Source organism: Nilaparvata lugens, chromosome 14 (assembly GCF_014356525.2).
Source record: "Nilaparvata lugens isolate BPH chromosome 14, ASM1435652v1, whole genome shotgun sequence".
In the NCBI taxonomy this organism is placed as follows: domain Eukaryota; kingdom Metazoa; phylum Arthropoda; class Insecta; order Hemiptera; family Delphacidae; genus Nilaparvata; species Nilaparvata lugens.
The window spans coordinates 20287598-20314324 of NC_052517.1; the positions used below are offsets into that span (position 1 = coordinate 20287598).

Below are 26727 nucleotides of genomic sequence, written 5' to 3' on the forward strand. Positions count from 1 at the left end.
GACCACCCTCTCCAGACCGTTGAGTGCACCATACTCTAGCAGAAGTATCCTCATTTAACGCTCTCAAAATAGCCAACATTTTTGTTGAGAGGCCCATATTACTAAGCTTATATAATAGAGATTTTCTGTCTATTGAGTCAAATGCGGCTGAATAATCCACGAAAAAACAGTATAATTTACCTCTTTTTTTAGCTAACTGAAGACTAGCGATAGATGTTAAGGAAAATATATTATCAATAGTAGAGTATCCCCTACGAAATCCCGCCTGAAACTCGTTTAGTACGTTATTTTCCTCCACCCAGTGATTAAGTCTATTTAGTATTAACCCTGCAAAAATTTTGAAGAATGCTGTTAAAAAACTGATACCTCTGTAATTACCTACTACGTTGCTCTCACCTTTTTTAAAAATCGGAAAAATAATGGAAGACTTGAAACTACTTGGGACCCTACCTATTGTAAATATTGTATTGTAAATATTCAGTAATCTATCTAGCATATTGGGCGGCGCATTCTTATAGAACTCAAAGGGAATTTGATCTTCTCCTGGCGCTTTGTTATTTTTTACTGATTTTAAAACTATATTCAACTCATCCAGACTGAAGTCACTATCTAATTTATCATTATAAATATAGGGTTCCGCATATAAACAAGACAATGCTAACATTTCAGGATTTAATAGTCGACGGAAATACTCTACCCATTCACGTGGATTTATTGAATTATTTACAATTTTTGATCTAATTTTAAATTTATTTAGAGCATGCCAAAAATCTTTTGGGTTTTGGGCCGAGGAAATATTATTCAGGAGAGCCTTTTGATAACTCTTCCTCTTCTCGTTACACATTTTTTTGTAATCATTTCTTTCAACTAAGTATAATAGCCGGGTGTGATCATTACTGATACGGCGGTACAGATTTAGAAAAGATAAGACCTTATTTCGGGCTTTCCAACACTCATTATCGAACCATGCTTGTTTTTGTCTGTACCTATCTAAGCTTCGAACGGATCCAAGAGATTTAGCTACACTTCGAATACACTCTGACAAATCTTGACATGCCTTCTCGACATTTTCATTCAACAATAAATCATTATTTACTCGTACTGTTATCTTATCTTTATATTTTTCAGAAATAGACTTATTCCAAGACAGTTTTGGCAATAGAGGTAAACACTGATAATTATCACCTGGCTTCTTACCTACGTCTAATATAACTTCGATTGGAAAGTGATCAGAAAATGACTGGGAGACGACTTTGAAATCCAATGCGTAATTGAAATACTCCATACTAATTGCTGCTATATCGTTCACAGAGTCACCCATTGCTCCCACAAAAGTCATCTCCCCTTCTAGATCGCTATTCATTCTACCATTTAGTATAATAAATCCTAATTCTGAACACATTTCCAAGTAACGCCGGCCTTTATTATTGACTGTTTTATCTTTGGAATTTCTATTATTTAACAATCTATCCGACACATATTGGCTCATCTTACTCGATAATCTCTGCTCTGTAATTTGGTATACAAGTAGGCCTACTTTGAAACAAGGCGCGTCGACGCCTTGGGTTAAGGTTTTTTTTTGAAATGTTGCTTAAGGATAATACAAAAGGAAAAGGAGTTTCCTTCGAACGCCATTATTACCGTAAAAATTAGAATATAGAATATTAGTTATCATAAATCAGCTGTCGAATGGATTATTAATTGCATGCAATTAATATCCCATTTTAACTTCGTAAAAGAATCAGCTGTCGTGTGGATTTGTGGATTTCATTGCATGAAATTTTTATGCAGTATTAAAAGCACTATTAATTTGCATGCAATGACGCAAACAAAGTATTTATAATGTATTTTAGGTGCATTGGTATTTTCTCTTGAACTTTATCTGCTTTGAACTCGGGTTGACCTGTTGCCAGTATGTCTTGAAGGAGATTAGCTTTTGATGTTAGCATTTTTGATACACCAACCCCAACAGCCATTAGCCGTTTTCACACCGATATCTCGCCGACACGATATACAGACATTAACTACTCTACTCTACCATGAACTTTTTTATTTGTGAGAGTTCAGACGATAGTGAGTACTTGGCCAGGCAACTCTACCATTAACTCTACTAATGAAAACCAGGCTTTAGTAAACAAATTTCGTTTATTTTCTTGAAATAATTGACTGCGGGCCGTTTGCACAGTGACAGTTTAAACTAGTAGTTCTGTGAACAGTAGACCTCACGCAGTATTCTCATCCACAAATACCGGATTGAAACTATAGACCTTATGGAAATACAGCAATAGACTGGCTTCTCCACACATCTGTGTAATCACTTGTCAGCTGATTTATGATGAATAATTCTATAGTCTGATTTTTACTCTAATATTGGCGTATGAAGGAGGCTCCTTTTTCCTTTTATATTATCCTTGAAATTCAACATTTCCAAAAACCTTGTATATACGTCGACGCGCAATTAAAAAAGGAACATACCTGTCAAATTTCATAAAAATCTATTGCCGCGTTTCGCCGTAAATGCACAACATAAAAACATTTAAACATTAAGAGAAATGCCAAACCGTCGACTTGAATCTTGGACCTTACTTCGCTCGGTCAACTCGGTCAATTCCATTTTAAACTGGATTAAATCCGTATCAAGTTTGGTTTGTTATAATGTGGTTCATTTTGAGTTTAAGCCATCAGCTGATTGAGTTCAGTTTAAGCTTTGACTGTGCAAACGGCCCCAAATGTCGTGTAAAATACATTGGTTGAGTTCAAAGCCACTGATCGGTGAGTGAACTATGAGATCGGTGAGTGAACGTCGCTCTGAACGAAGCACTGTTTTGTCGTTGAACGATGCATAGACTCACATGCAGCGCTAGATTATTTGGAATTGAAATCGGCCATTAAGGGGACAGCCTGGAAGATTATTACATACTAAAGATCTTGAAGATTTTTGTGATCTATAATATTACAAAAATATATATATTATATAATATCTCGCGCTAAAATACCTCAATGGAACTTTTAATTTCAAGTAAGAGCTAGCATTGGGAAGGCATAGGTATTGTGCGTTTATACCTCTACAAGGTCTTTGGTCTTACTGATAAGAAAAATAATACGTCATATCCGGTTCGTTCACTGATCAGTTGATCGTACTTTTCCACCGGTGGAAAAGAACGTAAATAGAGTAGCTGAACGTAAACAGACATGGCTGAATACGATGTTGTTTAGAAATAATGGACTCCATTATAATGTATCTGGAAGCAGAGAAATGCATGATTACATAAATTCAATAACATTTAAAATATTTAACAAAGCATTAAAAACTACTCCAATCACCTGATGGTTTTCCATTTTAATTGATTACAATGAAATAGGTCAAGTTCTAGTTTTGTTTACAAAATATGATCAACAGGGGAAACATCTGTCAGTCATAACTCATGAGCAACCGTTCAGCAACAGAATACACACAAAATGGAAGGTATCAATCTAACCAAGACCACAACACATGACTGCATCATCTTGTTAGAAATTAAATCTACTACTGCATTACAATGCTACACTTTCTTTCAAGATGGTGGATTATGGCGTCAAGATACTAGCCGACTTTCCATTCTGTGGTTCATCTGTAATCACTAATCTGTGATCAGGTTTTTTACTGAACGTGAAAAAAAGCCGATGGAATTGATCAGTGGCTTTGAACTCAACCAAAGAGTGTCAATACATCGCAGCTCGGAATGGATCAATAAACCATCATTATAAAAATGATAAACATCTGTCCATTGATCTTTGATATCTGTTTTGTTGATTTCAGTAGTTTTAATGATGTTTTTGATTGCAGTATTTATCGGGGAAGGAGGCAAAGAGTGCATATTTGACAAATGGGAGGCGATCCAGCACTGCGGCAATGTGACTTTCAGCAAATACCTGCCGGCCGACATGAAGGAACTGCCAGACGTCACTGAGAGTCTGCCTGTATTCAAGCTGGAGAAGGATGAGTGTCTGTGAGTAAATGCACTACTCGATTCACATTCAACTGACAGTGTAAGAAAAGATAGCACAAGAATAATTATATGCCATTCAAAGTTTGGAAGTTTTGTATCAAATTATGGTGTTGTGTATCAAGTTGAGATGATACTGTATCATGTTGTGTTGATACTGTATCATTTATGGTGATATTCCATGGAAAAGGACCGTTGTGTTGCAAATGTGAGTGTTAACTGAAGCCGATAGTCCTATATTGAGGTCCACGTTATAATGACAGTATTTGATCAACTTTGGTTTTGCTATCCTTGTCTATAATTTGACAAAGCCGGTGGTACTATCCTTTTCCAGGTACACAACGATGCCAATTATGTTTTTGACAGTGTAAATATATAATTAATTAATGCAGAGAATCGGCATATCGCTATTCTTCTATCTTCATCCACTGCCATTATAACGTGGACCTCACTATAGAAGATATGCAATTCAAAGTTTGTAATTGAATGAAAAAGACTAAGAAATTGTCAAAAAACCACTGATTTATTGAAAATTAGAAAGACCGGTTTCGGTTATTGCACCATTGTCAATGTCTGATAAACTTAAACAGAGTTTATCAGAGATTGACAATGGTGTAATAACCGAAACCGGTCTTTCTAATTATCAATAAATCAGTGGTTTTTTGACAATTTCTTAGTCTTTTTCATTCAATATGAATAATTACCACAATATCAACTTCTCAACTACACAAAGAGCAAAGTTTGTAAGTTTTGTATCAAATGATCGTGTTGTGTATCAAGTTGAGATGATAATCTATCATATTTTGTTGATACTGTATCATGTTGTATTGATACTGTGTATCAAGTTGAGATGATACTGTATCATTTTCTATTGATACTGTATCATATTGTGTTGATACTGTATCATTTATTCCATGGAAAAGGACGGCTATGTTGCAAATGTGAGTGTTAACTGAAGCCGATAGTCCTATAGTGAGGTCCACGTTATAGTGGCAGTGAAGAAAGGAGAAAAACGTTGCCGATCCTCTGTCTTGTCAATGCCTTCTATAGACGGCAGCTGATACAGGCTTATTGATGTAATATTAACGGTTCGTTCTCGTTTAAAATAATCAATTATATTCTATTAACCAAGAAATTATATTTTTTCAATAATTTCACAATTAAGATTAAATATTTCGTTAATTGATTATTAATTCTACATTGTGGAAAGACGATCTGGCAACATAGAGAGAGATAGTGCTATACTCTTTGTTGAATGAATATCGGGGCACCAAACTTCGCTCGTTATTTTTATTTATTGATAAACAGAACACAATTCTCTAAAATGATCTTGCTTATATTTCACAGCTAGCTTTATGTCTTCTTAGGAATTTCGGGGATGCGATATTTTGATTTTTCACATACTCACTCGTTCACTCACTTTTTTACTATCCACAGCTGTTTCAGCCAAGGATGAATTATCCTTTTAATGTCGTTCAGCGAGTTTTCCCATGGATGAGACCTAGTGCAATCGAATTTTTATATCACAAACCTACTATGTTTCAAATTTAGTGAAAATCGTTAGAGCCGTTTTCGAGATCCGTTGAACATAAATAACCAGATATAAAAATACAGAAATTGCTCCCTTAATATAATGATACAGTACACAACATGATACAGTATCAACACAATATGATACAGTATCATCTCAACTTGATACACTACACTATGATTTGATACATTCGCTATCAGCTTTGTGGAATGATAGACAAGGATAGCAATACCATTGCCAATCAAACACTGCCATTATAACGTGGACCTCACTATAGCTTTATTTTAAAGAGTAAAGTCTTAATTTTTATATTTTTGTTGTCACAGTTGTGTTATGTATGTTGTGGTATTTTTTGCATAGTTTCTATTTTTGTGTTTTTCATAGTTTGCTGTTGTGTGTTTTGTTGGCAGTAAAATCAACGAATTCCAGCAGTGCGTTGTTGCCGAATTGGCCAAGTGCAAGGAGCCGACCCCGGCCAACATAGTGGACAGTCTGATGAACTTTGTGCGCCTGCGCACACCCTGTCGCGAGTACAAGCCTCCCTCGCAAACGGGGGCTGCATCCTCAGTCTTCACCCCCCTTATGCTGGTGGTCACAGCTGCATGCACACTGATCTTCAATGCTATCTCATAGGTCAGTTGTATAATCATAGAGAAACAATAGCATAAGTAGATATCCCATGGTATAGGGCGTTTATGTCGCAACTTTTACTGTTATCTCAAGTCAATAGTTCATGTAATTATTTCCCGTGAAGCTGTGTGACACTGGTAGTCTCTCATATTGTGCAGTTCTCACACTCTTACACTCCCAACAAAACAGTAAAATTCTACAATAATCAACAGTAATCGGCTTGAGATAACATTAAAAGTTGCGACATAAACGCCCTATACCATGGGATATCTACTTATGCTATTGTTTCTCTATGGTATAATCTATAATCATCTATTATATAATAAAGGAAAGAACTGGCTTATACACGTACGGGATATGAAATTTATGTTTGACGCAACATCGCGTCTCAACTACTCAACTGATTAACTTGAAATTTTGCATAGAGATTCTTGATTAACTGGTTATAGGCTTATTTTCAGTCATTCAAGATTTCATTACATCAAGTTTTCAGTTTGTCAAGCTTTTAATCAGACCCTTGTGGAGCAGGTAACTCGTCTTGCCAGTTTAGAATAGTTTTCGTTTTAGGTGGGCCGTCCACTGGAACCGATTTCGTCCGAACCAGCATCGGCCGAAAACTACCGAACTCGTCCGAACGATCCCCCAACAAAGAAAGCTATAGATTTACTATAGATCTGCTATAGATTTGCCATAGATCTGCTATAGATTTTCTATAGATCTGCTCGTCCATTGCAACAGGTTCATACGTCAGTGCACAGCCGTCTCTGGCCGATCAAGTTTTTGATCCGAATTGAATGGGATTTTCCGGCTCTATCCGGCCGAAGTCGAGCTGAGACAACATCATCCTAACCTCAAAATTGTTTCACAGTCTTGTCTGTTTTTGTTTTTGGAACTTGTTCTGTTTTATAAATCTCTTTTTATTAGCTTAGTGAGTAAACGACTTTGCCTACTAACTAGCTTGCCACTTCACTTTCTGGCAACCAGTCAACTACTCAACTAGTCTGACAAAAACGGTTCCAATTGACGACCGTGTTCGGCCGAATTAATGGACGGCATATTCGTCCGATCCAACGGCCGAACAGATTGGTTGAATACGGTTCCAGTGGACGGTTACCCTAATTCATTCGTAGGAAATAGATACTATTAACTATTATGTAGGTTTTCACACGTTAGTAGGAAAACTTCAATATAATAAACTTTATTTTACTGGTCAAGAATAGCTATTTATGTATTAAGAGCGTAATGCGCGACTTTATCGCTCGCGCAAAACAGTTTGCAAGAGCGATAAAGAAACATTACGCGCGAATTACATACAATTTTTTTTCTACAACGGCACATACCTGTTGAACCACCTATATCTGGCGGAGTTTGTAATAATTCGTCTACACTGATATCCATCATGGCTGTAGAATCGGTACAATTACCGACTTTTTAGGTTAAGATCTGACCGAGAGTGGTTTGTCTTTTGGCGAGCTGCTTATCATCAGCTGATTAGCGAGCGTAAAGAAACTCTTCTGCGCATGCGCGAATGATTTGCGAGCGTAAAGAAAATCTACTGTGCATGCGCAGATGGTTAGCGAGCGAAAAAGTAGATTCTCCTCAGAAATAAGCTGTTTAACGAGGAGAATTGAGTGTGTAAATTCTTTCTTTACGCGCATTTGTAGAAAAAACATATTTTCTAATGATTAAATAATACATTTCCATCATTGAGATTGAATATTTTGTTAACTACACTTTTCTACATTGTTGTAGTATGATGTGGGAACAGTGTGGAGGTAGAAGAGGATAGCGCTTTCTACTTTGTCGAATGATAGACAAGGATAGCAACACCAATGTTAATCAAATACTGCCATTAAAACGTGGACCTCACTATACAAGGAAATTGAGTTCAGTTATATTTTTATTTGGTACTTGCTTCTTTTTAATTATTATTAAACATAAATCCCAATTAAATGCTGTAAATCACCCCGAAGACTTCTGCTACTGTAAATATTGACAACAGGGTAAACAGCTAGATGGAAAATTCGATGAGCGCTACTTTACAAATAACCATTTAAAGTAACAAAACGAAGTTTTTGCTACATATACGCATATAAACATATACGCATATGTTTCAATAGTAGCGCTCATCTAATTTCCATCTAGCTGTTTACCCTGTTGTCAATATTTGCAATAGCAGAAGACTTCGGGGTGAATTACAGCATTTCATTGGGATCTTCGTATAATAATAATTATTAATTCATTAGCATTTGAATAATTGCATATATCAGTAATTTCCATCTGCCTATTTTTATGTGTTCTATCAGCCTCACTGAATATTGTTGGTTACATTTATTAAATTCTGATTCTATATTTTGCAAAATGTGTATTCATCTATCCATCACTGATATATAGAAGAATGTATTTTAAATTAATTGTTTTTGTTTCCTTAACCAGGATCACGGATGAAGGACGCAGGATGCAGACCAAAGATGGATTTTGAGTTACTCGATTTGTGAGACGCGAAAAAACAGAAACTCATTGCTAGGTACTTTTGAAATTGAAAAGTAATTTCAAGGTTTTTCCTGTAGGTAGGGTAGCTCTAGGTTTATTTTATAGTAAGACATTTAATTACTATTAAGGGCAAGGTATGGTGTTAAGTTGAATATTTTATTTTGTTTTTAAAGATTTATTTTTGTTTGAAATCAAATTTAGTGTTAACAATCCATGACCAGCCATAATCTATGTAATTTATAATACAGTACCATGTAAAGTGTACGAAGGATTTCGGAGGAGCCTGAGTGAGGGAATGATTATATTATATGGTTGCTCATCGTCGTGCTGCGGGGGGGGTGGGACGCCCCTTGCTGATTCCTCAAATTGATCCTCCTCAAATTGATCTGATTCCTTGCACTCGTATGAGGTTTGAGTGAAGAAGTGGTGAAATAAGAGGAATAATTTACTGAGAAATAAATCTTTATTCAGAGAAACGGTAAATTTTGAAATTTGAATAATTTCAAGAAAAACAAATCTTCATATAAAGTTTCTCATATTTACACATGTTTCAGAGAAACGGGATATTTTGAAATTTGAATAATTTCAAGAAAAACAAATCTTTAAATAAAGTTTATTATATCATTAAATAGTAAAAATAATGCCATTTTAGAATAAATACAGAAATTTTTTTTTTTTTTGAAGATGACATCTTGCAGGTGTGTTTCTTTTCTACGCAAACATTCGTGTAGTCTCTCCGTCACATTGTCCATGGTTTGACTTAACATTACAACTGGAATTTCTGAAATCGCTTCTCGAATCTTGGCTTTCAATTCTACAACAACATTATTTTCACATACAGAAATCAGATAAAGTTCAGCATGACAATGCAATCCAAATAAAATTTAATAATAGTAAGTGAAAGAAAATCGCTGGCATAAGATGACTGGTGTTTGCCAACATTTAATGGAACTGTTTTATATATTGTGTAAGTTTAGGTGAAAACATTGTAAGTTGTTATAAATATAGAGTCGATTTGTTGTATATTTTTCTATACTTGTATGAATATATTGATGTAGTAAGTGAGGTGAATCAAATAAAGTTGATGAACAAATATTGAGAATAAGTATTTCATGATTATTATTCAACAAAAGTCCTAATTTCCATCTGTGTAGTATCATAGAGAAACAATAGCATAAGTAGATATCCCATGGTATAGGGCGTTTATGACGCAACTTTTACTTTTATCTCAAGCCGATTATTGTCGATTTTTACTGTTTTTTTGGGGTGAGAGTGTATGAACGGCACAATATGAGAGACTACCAGCGTCATAAAGCTTCACAGGAAAGAACTACGTGGACTATCGGCTTGAGATAACAGTAAAAGTTGCGACATAAACGCTCTATACCATGGGATATCTACTTATGCTATTGTTTCTCTATGATACTATACAGATGGAAATTAAAAACAATTTCTCTATGGTAGTATTCTATTATAAAGATTAGTATCTCAGATTCGGTGAACTAAATTTAGTTTCATGAAATCTATGAATAAATAGAACATAATGGATTTCTGCAAAAATTGAAATCGTTCAAACGCTCAGGAATGATAGTACTTGACGAGAGGAACAATAATATGTCATCACATTGGCCAAATTCGCTCCTATTCTTCAGTTATAAGCATTTGAAGATTAGTGATTTTTCTGATCCGTGAGTGAGGTAAGATTTTATGTCTCAGTGAATAACTCACCCTGTATTGTAGCGAAACGTCGCATATTATAGCACAACACTTGTTAGGTCAACCTCTATCCATAGCCCAAATATCAACCAAATCTGGGAGATTTACATTTTTCATGAAATCCCTGAACATTAATTCAAGAAATCTGAATGGATGGTCAGATTTGGTTGAGTTTGCTACCAAATGATAGACCTTGAAGGACAAACTCAGGCAAAAATCGCTCAAACTTTGTGACCTTATGCTCCTTTATGGGAGGAACACGGATCTGCAATCGAATTTTTTAAATTCGCTACCGTACAGGAGATATGGCAGTTTAAAAATTTGCAAATTTTATATTTGCAGCTGCATAACTCACTCTGTATAGTAGGTTAGGGGTGCCAAATTTGGCTCTGACGTTAGTCAGGTCAAGCTCTTTCAATGATGCGAATTCCAGCCAAATCTGAGACACTTTTGGTTTTAGTGGAAAAATTTTCATGGACTCTTTTATGATGAAATTTCATCTTGAATTTTTAAGCACGCTGTACGTATGGTTGGATTTGGTTGAGTTTGCTACCAAATGATAGACCTTGACGGACAAACTCAGGCATATGATAAAATTGAAAATATACTCATAGGTTCAGCAGAAATTTTGTAAAAAAAAATTTAAATAAGGAAAAGACTGAAACTTGACATACTTGTGCTCCTTGATGCAAGGAACACGGATGTGGAATCATATTTGCAAAATTCCTCACCGTTCACTAGATATGACCATTTGAAAATTTCATGTTTGCAGATTCATAACTCACTCTGTATAGTATAGCTTTGGGTGCCAAATTTGGCTCTGACATTTCTCAGGCTAGGCTTCATCTATTGTGCGAATTACAGCCAAATCTGAGATACTTTTTGTTTTAGTGTGTTTCACGATAGTTAGTCCTTGATGAATGTAAATTTTTTGTGGGAAATAAAAATCGCTCAAACCTCGTGATCTTATGGTCTTTGATGCGAGAAACACGAATCTGGAATCATATTTGCAAAATTCCTCGCCGTTCAGGAGATATGACCATTTGAAAATTTTATGTTCGCAGCTTCATAACTCACCCTGTATAGTAGCTTTGGGTGCCAAATTTGGCTCTGACATTTCTCAGGTCAGGCTTCATCTATGGTGCGAATTTCAGCCAAATCTGAGATACCTACTTTTTATTTCAGTGTGTTTCACGATGGTTAGTCCTTGATGAATATAAATTTCTTGTGGGAAATGGAAATAGCTCAAACTTCGTGATCTTATGGTCTTTGATGCGAGAAACACGAATCTGGAATCATATTTGAAAAATTCCTCACCGTTCAGGAGATATGACCATTTGAAAATTTCATGTTTGCAGATTCATAACTCACTCTGTATAGTATAGCTTTGGGTGCCAAATTTGGCTCTGACATTTCTCAGGTCAAGCTTCATTATTGTGCGAATTACAGCCAAATCTGAGATACTTTTTGTTTCAGTGTGTTTCACGATGCTAAGTCAACTCAAATATATCAATCGATGAATATAAATTTTTTGTGGAAAATGAAAATCGCTCAAACTTCGTGATCTGATGGTCTTTGATGCGAGAAACACGAATCTGGAATCAGATTTGCGAAATTCCTCACCGTTCAAGAGATATGACCATTTGAAAATTTTTTGTTTGCAGCTTCATAACTCACTCTGTATAGTATAGCTTTGGGTGCCAAATTTGGCTCTGACATTTCTCAGGTCAGGCTTCATCTATGGTGCGAATATGGTCCATGATGAATATCAATTTTTTGTAGAATAGAATTTGCAGCATAGATAGAGCTCAAACTGAGAAATGTCAGAGCCAAATTTGGCACCCAAAGCTATACTATACAGGGTGAGTTATGAAGCTGCAAACATGAAATTTTCAAATGGTCATATCTAATGAACGGTAGCGAATTTTCCAAATACGATTACAGATCCGTGTACCGCGCATCAAGGAGCACAAGTATGCCAAGTTTCAGCCATTTTTTCATTTTTAAAATTTTTACAAAATTGACCATATCTGCTGAACCTATGAGTATATTTTCAATTTTATCATATGCCTGAGTTTTTCAATTCAAGATCCATCATTTGGTACCAAACTCAACCAAATCCGACCATACGTTCAGCGTGCTTAAAAATTCAAGATGAAATTTTATCATAAAAAAGTCCATGAAAATTTTTCCACTAAAACCAAAAGTGTCTCAGATTTGGCTGGAATTTGCATCATTGAAAGAGCATGACCTGACTAATGTCAGAGCCAAATTTGGCACCCCTAACTACTATACAGGGTGAGTTATGCAGCTGCAAATGTAAAATTTGCAAATTTTTAAACTGCCATATCTCCTGAACAGTAGCGAATTTAAAAAATTCGATTGCAGATCCGTGTTCCTCCCATCAAGGTCACAAAGTTTGAGCAATTTTTATTTTTCACAAAAAAATGAGAAAACCCATCTTGCATTTAAAACAGTAAAAAATGTATCTCAGATTTGGCTGAAATTTGCATAATAGATGAAGCAAAGACCTGAGAAATGTTGGTGCCAAATTTAGCATTTACTGTTTCAAAACGCACGATGGTTTTTCTCTTTTTTTTGTGAAAAATAAAAATCGATTTTCATGAAATACAGCCTTATTATCCATCGTCTTGAATCATCATACATTGTGCCACATTGTAAGTTAATATTGAAATTTTATTACCCATTAATTATGGCTGCCATTGAGCATTTTTCATTTCAATCAAATTAGCAACAAATTCATTTTACATCCCTTGAAATGCCATTAAAAAGTCAGTAATTCCCATTACAAATTTCTAAAACGTATTTGGAACTCAAATTGCGTTTATTTCAAGCGTTCATGTATTGAATAATATTTTGACATTTTCGGGATTTTAATCAAATAAATATCAGGCCATCTTGAAATATTCTAGAACCTTCGGTTCCTTTGTTCAGTCGGCAAGAATTCAATCAAATTAGCAACTAATTGTTTTTACATCCCTTGAAATACTTTTAAAAATACATTAATTCCTATTTCAAATTTCTGAAACGTATTTGGAACTCAAATTACGTTTATTTCAAGCTTTCATGTATTGAATAATATTTTGACACTTTCGGGATTTTAATCAAGTAAATATCTTGAAAGATTATATAACCTTCGGTTCCTTTGTGCAGTCGTCAAGAATTTGGGTGAAAGCCGGCCGGCCATTGGCTGAGAAGCCCAGTTCACTTTGTTTGGAGCGCTGTGATTGGCTCACTGATTGGGGATGTAGAGACAAGATCGTGCAGGGTGCAGAGACGTGATAGCTTCGTGGTAGCTGGTCATCACATCGTGTCCTACTAATTTTCATCGATTGATATATTTAAATTACAGTTTATTATCACTGCTTGTATGAATTATGAAGCTATTTCAATGTTATTATTAGTGGTGTAATTGATTTTCCGGCTGTGTGATAGTTTTGTGTAAAATTTTTATGTGAAGTGTCAAGTGATGAGAACCCTGCCAATGCCGTAACAGAGGTAGGATCTTGTTTTTCATCAATCATAACTCACACTCATCCAATTATTCGTGCTATTATTTGTGAAAAATAATTTATTATCAATGGTATTGATTGTAGATAGAATGTTTAGGTCATTTCTCATCATTCACTCATCCTGTTTTAAATAACCTAGTCATTAGGCTATTGTACGATTTCAGAATGATTCGAGTTGTACAGAGAAGGGCGGCTGTTTCAGATTATTTGCACTAGATATCTCCAATAATAAACTAAAAATACATTGAAAAATTGTCAATTATTTGAGTTTTTTTAACTCTCAATTTGAAATCTTATTGAGCTAGCTGCAAATAACTGGATCAGTTCAGGACAATTTCTCTTCGAAATATCTGAAATCGTACTCTATGTCTAATTATAATTTCAATTTTAGCAAATATAGGGATTTTGTTGTGTGTTACATGGATATAGCTTTGTATTTCGGAGGTTTTATTAGGATTTTTTGGGTTTTTGTGAGTTGAGTTTTTTCATGTTGTATTTATGATGTCATCATTCCTTCAGGATAGTATCAGTATCTTAGATCCAACCAATTCTGTCAGTTTGTTGTGAATCTCATTTTAGTGTCGACGCCATAACGTAGAAATGCGAAATTTTGAATTAGGTTCAGTGCCACAGCCATACTGATATTAGTTTCTCCTCTTGATGCTCGTCGAAGATAGTTTGTTACTATATCTGAAATAATATCGATAAACTGAAATTTCTTATGTATTTATCTATTTTATAGATCATGTAATCAGAAATTTTCAATTTCTGTGTCTAAACTCCAAAATGAATTGAAGGAATTTCAGTTAAATAAATGTAGGTCAATTTAGTTCCGTCATGTTGGCTATATAGCTTTCTGCTCTCTGCCTGCAACCAACCGTGTCAAAACAACAACTGTACAACTGTAGGATCTTAGAGAATATTTTAAAGTTTCCTTGATAATTATTGAAATTCTAACGTATGTCTGTTTAAAATAGCATTCTTTCAACACAACTTTATATTTTCTAATTGCGTGAATGTGCTATTAGTGTTACATTTATCTGACTACAAACGTAAGTGCTCTTGACTCTAGCAGAGCTTCTGTCTGTCTGTCTTGTCAAAAGATTGAAAAGAACAACTGTCAGATTCTAGTGTTAATTTTTATAAGTTTCCTTGATAATTATTGTAATTCCAAGTATATTTGCTCAAAATAACAGTTTTTCAACATGATTTTATAGTTTCTAATTACGTGAATGTGCTAAGAGTGCAATATTTATCTGAATCTGAACCCACAAACGTTAAGTGCTCTTGACTCATGACTATGAACTGATGTGCTCAAAAGTTGACTGAATTTTTGTTCTATCAACATTTTAGGTAAAGTACATTATGAAATTTACTTTTTTATTGATATTCATCTTTTTTCAGATAGCTTTTGACTATTATTTCCTTCTTCTATCCATGCATTTACAAACGTTCAATAGCTGGGTAGCCGATAGGTGATCGTATTCAACAGGTTATCCACTTGATTCTTGTTTAGTTTTGATTCAAACCTAATAACTTATCTCTTGAATAATCAAATATTAATTGTAGTTTTTGTATTAGAAAAGATTCAATTTAATTTTATGAATTTTAGCCAATTCTTTGAAGTTTTGTTGAACGAGTAGCCTATATCGGTTAATCTAACCTATGAAACTGCACGGTTTAAGTCTATGTTGGGGTCCGTACATTGTAATTAAGGAGTTGTTGCGTTACTAATTCCATTCTCAGTTTAAATTACTAGACCTATGAAATTTTATTCCGATTCTCGGATAATTTATTCATAATTTGTGGTGTAAATATGTTTTAAATTTGTGATTTATGTCGGTGTTATTTTGAGATCCTATTTGAAGTTCTGCGTCCCTCAGTTCTAATTTCTAATAAATTGAGTCTACCACTGATTCCTTATTTCGATTTAAGGATAATGTATTCATAATTTGTGGATAATAGTTAGTTCAATATTTATTTAGTACTCTTCGTTGTTAATTTTATTCAAGTATCACCAATTAATAGAAATCGTTCGATCAATGCGAAATGTAATGATTATAGATTAATGCTCTTACATATTATTCTGATAATTTAGCTATTCTAATTTCATACCACATAGAGTGGTTGGTAAAAATATTTTGATTAACAAAACCATTTCCTTGTGTTTTGTGTTATATTACCATTAGAACTCATGAAAAAAAATATTCCCAATGAACTGAACGGGGAAACTGATAGCCTACTAATATAAGGGAATCCAGCTTGAGTAATTTTATGGTACCGTAATGTCGTATTCTCCAAATTGTAAAGTGTCTATGAAAGGTTGTATTTCAAACTGTAATAGCTTATCTATATATATATAAAAGCGAAATGGCACTCACTCACTGACTGACTGACTGACTCACTCACTCACTCACTCGCAGAACTAGAAATCTACCGGACCAAAAACGTTCAAATTTGGTAGGTATGTTCAGTTGGCCCTCTAGAGGCGCACTAAGAAATTTTTTGGCAATATTTTAACTCTAAGGGTTGTTTTTAAGGGTTTAAAGTTCGTCTTTTAGCATGTATATTCTTCTTCTCCACATCTCTTAATTATAATTGAAATTTCCATATCATATGTTACTATAGAACTATAATCTAGATAGAGTACCTCTTCGAAACAGTTGTTAACTGGCAACTAAATTAATAATTTTGTCAGGTTGGCATTAAGTTGAGTTGACTTTGTTAGGTTGGCACCAAGTTGAAGATTTAAATGCATTTATCGCGGGAAAATTGATTGGGCACTGCTACTTCAATCCTGGGAATATTATATTACTAGCCGTCAGGCTCGCTTCGCTCGCCATATCCGTTTAGCCTGGACCCCCGACTGGATTGTCCTAACATATGATAAAAATGCTCAAATGAAAAATGCAGGCGAGCGAAGCGAGCCTGCTGATCTCATTCTTAGACGATCCAGTCGGGGGTCCAGGGGCGGAGCCCCCTTGCTAGACGGATATGGCGAGCGAAGCGAGCCTGACGGCTAGTCTATATATAAAAGCGAAATGGCACTCACTCACTGACTGACTGACTCACTCACTCACTCACTCGCAGAACTAAAATTCTACCGGACCAAAAACGTTCAAATTTGGTAGGTATGTTCAGTTGGCCCTTTAGAGGCGCACTAAGAAATCTTTTGGCAATATTTTAACACTAAGGGTGGTTTTCAAGGGTTTGAAGTTAGTCTTTTAGCATGTATATTCTTTTTATTCCAATCACTCAATTATAATTGAAAAATGTCCATACCATATATTAACATAATATGGTATGGACATTTTTCAATTTATCTAGAGAGAGTACCTCCTCGAAACAGTTGTTAACTGGTAACTAGATTAATAATTTTGTCAGGTTGGAATTAAGTTGAGTTGACTTTGTTAGGTTGGCACCAAGTTGAAGATTGAAATGCATTTATATCGTGGAAAAATTTATAGGGCACTGCTACTTCAATCAGAGCTATTCCTGAGAATATTATATTACTAGCCGTCAGGTTTGCTTCGCTCGCCTTATCCGTTTAGCCAGACGTTTAGTCTGGACCCCCGACTGGATCGTCTCAACATATGATAAAAATGTTCAAATGAAAAATGCAGGCGAGAGAAGCGAGCTTGCTGATCTCATTCTTGGACGATCCAGTCGGGGATCCAGGGGGGCGGAGCCTCCTGGCTAGACGGATATGGCGAGCGAAGCGAGCCTGACGGCTAGTATAAGCTTTATACTTTTAATAATAGGTCAAGTTTCTTGATCCATCAAGAAACCATGGAATAACCACCATCTTCAATTCTGCCAGAATAAGTTTATATTCACTCATTCAAGTGTTATAAGGCTTGTATCTTTCATTGATGTGCTGTTAAATTACTTTGGTTCGGAATGTACTTGCAACTGTGTTTCGTTTATTTATCACTAGCAGGTAACCCGTGCACCGCAAGGGTCCAATTAAAAACTTGAAAAATCCGAAAACTTGACCCACTGAAATCTTGGAGAATTCAAAATACAGTAGACCTACAAACATCCTCGATAAATTAATAATCTTTATATGCCAAATTTCAAGTTAAGGCGCAATTTCTGTTCGGTACACTTTTTCATTAATTTAAATTGGATACCTAATCTTTTTCAATATAATTGTTAAGATTATTATAATAGTGAGAAAAAGTGGCAACTGAAATTTTTATGTGGTCTAATAAGCGAGTTATGGGTTGTTGAAGTGCTAACTTACCAGATTCCGTTTTCTTCCCAGATCATAAACGGTTTCGACTATATTATTAGAACTTCTGTTTAAAATTCAAAAAATGTATCTTTCCAAACTAAAACATTTTATTCCCCATATCGTTCATAAATAGAAAGTAACATTTTTTGTAAATTCGATAACTTGTGTATTTTGGCATTAAACGCCAAAAAACGCATATTAGAACAAAGCCAATGATATAGGCTACTGAATGTATAAAAAAACTCGAATGGAAATTTCGAAACCGTTTATGATCTGGGAAGAAAACGGTGTTAGCATTTCAACAACCCATAACTTGCTTTTTAGACCTCTTGAAAATTTCAGTTGCCACTTTTTCTCACTCTTATAATAATCTTAACAATTATATTGAAAAAGATTATCCAATTTAAATAGAAATGAAAACACCGAACAGCCATAATCAGTTGAGTAGTTGAGACGTGATGATGCGACATTCGTCAATTTTCTATCCCCCTACTCATATAAGCCGATTCTTTCTTTTATTCTCTAGTTTGATGTAGGTAATGAACCTGCGCACAAGCCTTGGAATTATGTCGGTATCATCCTCAGCCAAGAACGCCTGATAAAATATTTGAAATCTCAAAAATGTGGACCCTATTTATACAATTTGAAAATGTTTTTTTCATGATTTATTGCTGGCTTAATAATTTAAAATGCGTTTGGGAATGCGTTAGCGAGATTTCAATGTGTGTCTCTGTGTTATGTTGTAGATGTGTCAGCAACGCATCGATTGGAGCTTGGCTACTGATTCACTCCTGTCATGGACCACAGCAAACAAGTATGGCACTTGACAGGTGAGGCTTATAACTTATCTCACTATTTAACTATCTTATTTTCACTATTGATCCTGTGTATTGTCTGGAATTAATTAAAATTTTATATAATTGTACGAAAATGCTTGAGAGGCAAGGCCTTGTAGCTCAACACAATGCGGTTATGTGTAGATAAATGTGCTATTAGGTTTTAATGCAAAATAATGAAACAATGCTGAGAGATATCATAAAGATAATACCACTCTCTCCCTGTGCAGCTGTCAATAGCAATTTATATTTTATTTAATTGAAGAATAATCGAAAAATAATTACTCATGTTGTGATGTGTCATGGTTTTTATGTTATTTTTTGTTGTGTTAGTACTAGTAGTTCTGTAAACAGTAGACCTGACCCAGTATTCTCATCCACAAGTACGTGATTGAAACTAAAGACCTTATGGAAATACAGCAATAGACTGGCTTCTCCACACATCTGTGTAATCACTTGTCAGCTGATTTATGATTAATAATTCTATAGTATGATTTTTACTCTAATATTGGCGTATGAAGGAGGCTCCTTTCTCCTTTTATATTATCCTTGAAATGCAAAATTTCCAAAAACCTTGTATATACGTCGACGCGCAGTTAAGAAAGGAACATACCTGTTAAATTTCATGAAAATCTATTACCGCGTTTCGCCGTAAATGCGCAACATAAAAACATTTAAACATTAAGAGAAATGCCAAACCGTCGACTTGAATCTTAGACTTCACCTCGCTCGCTCAACAAGTAAGTGTGACGGGCGCTCAGTGCTGTCGTTGGACGGGTGACCGCTTTTTGGTCAGCTCCACCAACTTTCAAATTATCTTTAAAGATGACTTGTCACTTCTATCACTCACGAGCAGCAGAAAAATGAAGGTTCAGTGAAATATTATAGTTTATTGTACGATTTTTTTGGGGTTTGATAATTCTCCTTGATTAAATACAAGTTAAAAATGGAATGTCTAGTAGGATGTGGCAAATTTTCAGAGATGAAAACTTTATAATTTTCATTTATAGGTATGGATCAACAAATTGGTGGAGGAGAGGAAGAGGAGATACTTGAGACGAGTTGTGCAATGTATTGCTGACGCCAGATTGCTGGAGGTTGAGATACATGGATGCTGATTTATGAGCTGCCATCTTGGTGTGACCTGAGTCATAGACCGACCAGAGCAGAGCCTTGACGTGTGCTTGTTGACAACAGCTGGTGAGTCTTGTAACAAATACCTTTCCACTCCACATTCAAATTGTATTCAGCTCTATCCAGTTCAAATATCTCCTGTGATCTTGCAGCTATAGTGAGGTCCACGTAATAATGGAGTGTTTGATTAGCAATATTATTGCTATCCTTGTCTATCATTCAACAAAGCGGATAGCACTATCTCTTTCTCGCTTTGCTCTGTTGCCAGATCGTCTTTTAACAATGTAGAATTAAAAATTGATTAACAAAATGTTTCATCTTCATTATGAAATTATTTAAAATATAATTTCTTGTTTTATAAAATGTAATTGATTATTTTAAACGTGAATGAACAGTTAATATTACATCAATAAACCTGTATCAGCTACCGTCTGTAGAAGCATTGACAAGACAGTGGGTCGGCAACGTTGTTCTGCTATCTTTCTCCACTGCCATTATAACGTGGACCTCACTATAGATGGCAGATTATGCGCTTGTGTTCGTATATTGTTGAATATGATCTGGAACAAAGTGGTGTTGATAAAATAACACTGAAAAGCATAAGGCCCGGTTGCAAGAAAGCCTGTTAAATTTTAATCGTGATTATTTCACGAGAACCAATCAGAGAAGGATTTTCGAAAAGAAGGCTTCTGTGATATTAATAACGATTGAAATTTAACAGGCTTTTGTGCAACCGCCACTATGTAATCTGCTGCATGATAATGAACGGTAACGTAATAATGGATTAGTAGTCTCGGTTGAAGCGATATTATCGATCCTGAATAATCATCATATTGCTTCAAAGTGTAGCGACAACCGAAACTAGTATCTCATTGTTTCTGTCAGAAGGCCTGTACTGTATTGAATGAATAGAAACGCGACTGAATTTCGGTGGCGCTTTACCGCATAGTCTGTTTTGCGTGTGTTATAATCGGCTGGTCCCACAAGAGGCAGTGCGTTCTGTAACAAGCTAGGAAACTCGACCGTCATCCGGTTGGCACCTCAGCTATGAGCTCACATGCTCTACACTGTCGATATAATCGTCACCGATAACCAAACATATCTTGTTTTCTAACAATTTGTTTCATATTTTATTCATTCTATTATTGCCTGCATATCTTAACTGAATTCTGTGCCTTGAAAGATCTCTTAACCTTCCGGTAGTCGCGCCCTACTCAGTCACACGAGTAGTCGCGTGTTGTATTTTGTACAACATCCAATTTTTCAAGTGTTATGTACTCTGTTTACTGTCAAAACCTATTAATTAATTGTATAATTACTTTTCCATCTTCTTGGATTATTTTACGCCTATGAACATATGGATGTTACCATTTCATAGCCTAATAAGGTACATCAAGCAAAGCCATCAATTCTGTATTATTGATTCGTTTAAGGCTGTGCAAAGGCTAAAAGTAAACTTTCTACTCGCGATATTTTTCAAAGTTTTTTGATTTGTATATCATCAAGCAATCAAAATGAAAAAGTTTTCTCGAGAAAACATTTTTTTCCGATCATTAATTTTTGAGATATGAGCGCCTGAAGATTAAATTTTTGGGACAGAACTTTTCAAATTCAGTAAGAGATAAATTCATGAGATTCAGAGGATAGACTCTCCATAGTATTGTTGATCTAGTAAAATAAAAATTTTCTGAAAATATCAATTTTTAAGATAGTCATTCAATTTAGTAAAAATTACCAAAAAATAACGTTTTATTGAGTTATTTTCAGTCATTTTTGGTAAATTGAATAACTTTCTCAAAAGTTGATATTTTCAGAAAAGTTTTGTTCTATTAGATCAACAATACTATGAAGAATCTATCCTATGAATATCATGAACTTATCTCTTACCGAATTTGAAAAGTTCTGTCCCAAAAATTTAATTTTCAGGCGCTCATATCTCAAAAATTAGTGAACGGAAAAAATGTTTTCTTGAGAAAACTTTTTCATTTTAATTGCTTGATGATATACAAATCGAAAAACTTTGAAAAATATCGCGAGTAGAAAGTTTATTTTTAGCCTTTTCACAGCCTTAAAGTCCCCGTACACAGTCTTTCCCTATCTTATGCACTGTGGCGACTAAATGGCACCTAAAGACTGAACCATTGCTCGGTTGATACTGCAACTCAGTGGAGTGATGGGGGAAAGTAATGGAATGCATAGGTGACTCATTCACTGACACCACCCCATTTTACAACAGCGCGACTGCCGGAAGGTTAACAAAATAAAAAAAAATGAAATCTTTGAAGTATTTTACAATCTGAAATGAGTTTTACTTCTTACCCATTCCTCTATTTTATGCAATGTAGTATTTAGAGTCAGAAACTGAGCTGATATTACATTTATTACACAGCCTCTTGCTGTAATAAATTGGTGAATTGACGCTCACATGCTGATAATCTTCAATAATGTTCAATGTGTGTTTGTGTCTATTCCTAAATAAGTTGTATAAATTGAATTGACATGTCCTGCCTCAAATAACTTACTAGAAATTAACACAACCATTTGGAAACTATAGTGAGGTCCACGTTATAATGGCAGTGTTTGATTAGCAATGATATAGCTATCCTTGTCTATCATTCAACAAAGCGGATAGCGTTATCTCTTTCTCGCTTTGCTCTGTTGCCAGATCGTTTTTTTACAATGTAGAATTCTTAATTATCAAAATATTTCTTCTTAATTATATTCAAAAATATAATTTCTTGACGAATAAAACATTACTGATTATTTTAAAATAGAATGAACAGTTCATATTACATCAATAAACCTGTATCAGCTACCGTCTATAGAAGGCATTGACCAGACAGAGGATCGGCAACGTTTCTCTTCTATCTTTCTCCACTGCCATTATAACGTGGACCTCGCTATACCTTGAATTGTTACTAAACTGTGATTGTTGAAATTAATCATCCATTAAAGCGCTGAATATAGATACTGATATTTTGTATGTAAACTAGTGGTTGTCAACACTTCAAATTATTTTTATTCAATTCAAATTTTATAGATCGTTGCTATTTGCTCTTGTCTTGAAGTTCAGTTGACTTTAAGGGCCGGTTTCCGAGCTCAGGATTTAGCCAAGTCCTAGACTTTAAACAGCTGGAGTCAGAAAATTGACTTTCCAAAATGGGGCGTAGTCGCAGTCATTGTCATAGTCACGTTTGAATTGAATTAAAAAAAAAAAAACTAGAAAATTAAACACAAGATAAAATAAAGAGAAAATAGTGTAAAGTTTCAGCTATTTTGAATTATTTAGGAATGTCTAATTTCGTCAAGGAAAAACGTTTCCAATTGTAGAAATGAGAAAATAAAAACTCACTCACTGACTGACTGACTGACTCACTCACTCACTCACTCGCAGAACTAGAAATCTACCGGACCAAAAACGTTCAAATTTGGTAGGTATGTTCAGTTGGCCCTCTAGAGGCGCACTAAGAAATCTTTTGGCAATATTTTAACACTAAGGGTGGTTTTCAAGGGTTTGAAGTTAGTCTTTTAGCATGTATATTCTTCTTCTCCACATCTCTTAATTATAATTGAAATTTCCATATCATATGTTACTATAGAACTATAATCTAGATAGAGTACCTCTTCGAAACAGTTGTTAACTGGCAACTAAATTAATAATTTTGTCAGGTTGGCATTAAGTTGAGTTGACTTTGTTAGGTTGGCACCAAGTTGAAGATTTAAATGCATTTATCGCGGGAAAATTGATTGGGCACTGCTACTTCAATCCTGGGAATATTATATTACTAGCCGTCAGGCTCGCTTCGCTCGCCATATCCGTTTAGCCTGGACCCCCGACTGGATTGTCCTAACATATGATAAAAATGCTCAAATGAAAAATGCAGGCGAGCGAAGCGAGCCTGCTGATCTCATTCTTAGACGATCCAGTCGGGGGTCCAGGGGCGGAGCCCCCTTGCTAGACGGATATGGCGAGCGAAGCGAGCCTGACGGCTAGTCTATATATAAAAGCGAAATGGCACTCACTCACTGACTGACTGACTCACTCACTCACTCACTCACTCACTCACTCGCAGAACTAAAATTCTACCGGACCAAAAACGTTCAAATTTGGTAGGTATGTTCAGTTGGCCCTTTAGAGGCGCACTAAGAAATCTTTTGGCAATATTTTAACACTAAGGGTGGTTTTCAAGGGTTTGAAGTTAGTCTTTTAGCATGTATATTCTTTTTATTCCAATCACTCAATTATAATTGAAAAATGTCCATACCATATATTAACATAATATGGTATGGACATTTTTCAATTTATCTAGAGAGAGTACCTCCTCGAAACAGTTGTTAACTGGTAACTAGATTAATAATTTTGTCAGGTTGGAATTAAGTTGAGTTGACTTTGTTAGGTTGGCACCAAGTTGAAGATTGAAATGCATTTTTATCGTGGAAAAATTTATAGGGCACTGCTACTTCAATCAGAGCTATTCATGAGAATATTATATTACTAGCCGTCAGGTTTGCTTCGCTCGCCTTATCCGTTTAGCCAGACGTTTAGTCTGGACCCCCGACTGGATCGTCTCAACATATGATAAAAATGTTCAAATGAAAAATGCAGGCGAGAGAAGCGAGCTTGCTGATCTCATTCTTGGACGATCCAGGGGGCGGAGCCTCCTGGCTAGACGGATATGGCGAGCGAAGCGAGCCTGACGGCTAGTATAAGCTTTATACTTTTAATAATAGGTCAAGTTTCTTGATCGATCAAGAAACCATGGAATAACCACCATCTTGAATTCTGCCAGAATAAGTTTATATTCACTCATTCAAGTGTTATAAGGCTTGTATCTTTCATTGATGTGCTGTTAAATTACTTTGGTTCGGAATGTACTTGCAACTGTGTTTCGTTTATTTATCACTAGCAGGTAACCCGTGCACCGCAAGGGTCCAATTAAAAACTTGAAAAATCCGAAAACTTGACCCACTGAAATCTTGGAGAATTCAAAATACAGTAGACCTACAAACATCCTCGATAAATTAATAATCTTTATATGCCAAATTTCAAGTTAAGGCGCAATTTCTGTTCGGTACACTTTTTCATTAATTTAAATTGGATACTTAATCTTTTTCAATATAATTGTTAAGATTATTATAATAGTGAGAAAAAGTGGCAACTGAAATTTTTATGTGGTCTAATAAGCGAGTTATGGGTTGTTGAAGTGCTAACTTACCAGATTCCGTTTTCTTCCCAGATCATAAACGGTTTCGACTATATTATTAGAACTTCTGTTTAAAATTCAAAAAATGTATCTTTCCAAACTAAAACATTTTATTCCCCATATCGTTCATAAATAGAAAGTAACATTTTTTGTAAATTCGATAACTTGTGTATTTTGGCATTAAACGCCAAAAAACGCATATTAGAACAAAGCCAATGATATAGGCTACTGAATGTATAAAAAAACTCGAATGGAAATTTCGAAACCGTTTATGATCTGGGAAGAAAACGGTGTTAGCATTTCAACAACCCATAACTTGCTTTTTAGACCTCTTGAAAATTTCAGTTGCCACTTTTTCTCACTCTTATAATAATCTTAACAATTATATTGAAAAAGATTATCCAATTTAAATAGAAATGAAAACACCGAACAGCCATAATCAGTTGAGTAGTTGAGACGTGATGATGCGACATTCGTCAATTTTCTATCCCCCTACTCATATAAGCCGATTCTTTCTTTTATTCTCTAGTTTGATGTAGGTAATGAACCTGCGCACAAGCCTTGGAATTATGTCGGTATCATCCTCAGCCAAGAACGCCTGATAAAATATTTGAAATCTCAAAAATGTGGACCCTATTTATACAATTTGAAAATGTTTTTTTCATGATTTATTGCTGGCTTAATAATTTAAAATGCGTTTGGGAATGCGTTAGCGAGATTTCAATGTGTGTCTCTGTGTTATGTTGTAGATGTGTCAGCAACGCATCGATTGGAGCTTGGCTACTGATTCACTCCTGTCATGGACCACAGCAAACAAGTATGGCACTTGACAGGTGAGGCTTATAACTTATCTCACTATTTAACTATCTTATTTTCACTATTGATCCTGTGTATTGTCTGGAATTAATTAAAATTTTATATAATTGTACGAAAATGCTTGAGAGGCAAGGCCTTGTAGCTCAACACAATGCGGTTATGTGTAGATAAATGTGCTATTAGGTTTTAATGCAAAATAATGAAACAATGCTGAGAGATATCATAAAGATAATACCACTCTCTCCCTGTGCAGCTGTCAATAGCAATTTATATTTTATTTAATTAAAGAATAATCGAAAAATAATTACTCATGTTGTGATGTGTCATGGTTTTTATGTTATTTTTTGTTGTGTTAGTACTAGTAGTTCTGTAAACAGTAGACCTGACCCAGTATTCTCATCCACAAGTACGTGATTGAAACTAAAGACCTTATGGAAATACAGCAATAGACTGGCTTCTCCACACATATGTGTAATCACTTGTCAGCTGATTTATGATTAATAATTCTATAGTATGATTTTTACTCTAATATTGGCGTATGAAGGAGGCTCCTTTCTCCTTTTATATTATCCTTGAAATGCAAAATTTCCAAAAACCTTGTATATACGTCG

The 26727-nt window shown here is 35.0% G+C and overlaps 1 protein-coding gene and 1 long non-coding RNA gene across 2 annotated transcripts in view; both read left to right on the plus strand.

The window, feature by feature from the left end:
• The window catches only part of LOC111060374 (27 kDa hemolymph protein), a 30721-nt gene extending 20979 nt beyond the window's left edge, over positions 1 to 9742 (plus strand). The window contains exons 5-7 of the mRNA XM_039441029.1: positions 3827 to 3989; positions 5928 to 6150; positions 8584 to 9742. Coding sequence (XP_039296963.1) covers positions 3827 to 3989; positions 5928 to 6150 — 386 coding nt within the window. The 3' untranslated portion in view covers positions 8584 to 9742. The remainder of the gene's footprint in view (positions 1 to 3826; positions 3990 to 5927; positions 6151 to 8583) is intronic.
• A 5000-nt stretch (positions 9743 to 14742) lies between these two features.
• LOC120354227 lies at positions 14743 to 20171 on the plus strand. Its single transcript, XR_005572912.1, has 3 exons — positions 14743 to 15242; positions 18873 to 18956; positions 19973 to 20171. It is a non-coding gene; the product is annotated as an uncharacterized LOC120354227 (long non-coding RNA).
• Positions 20172 to 26727: the final 6556 nt, after the last annotated feature.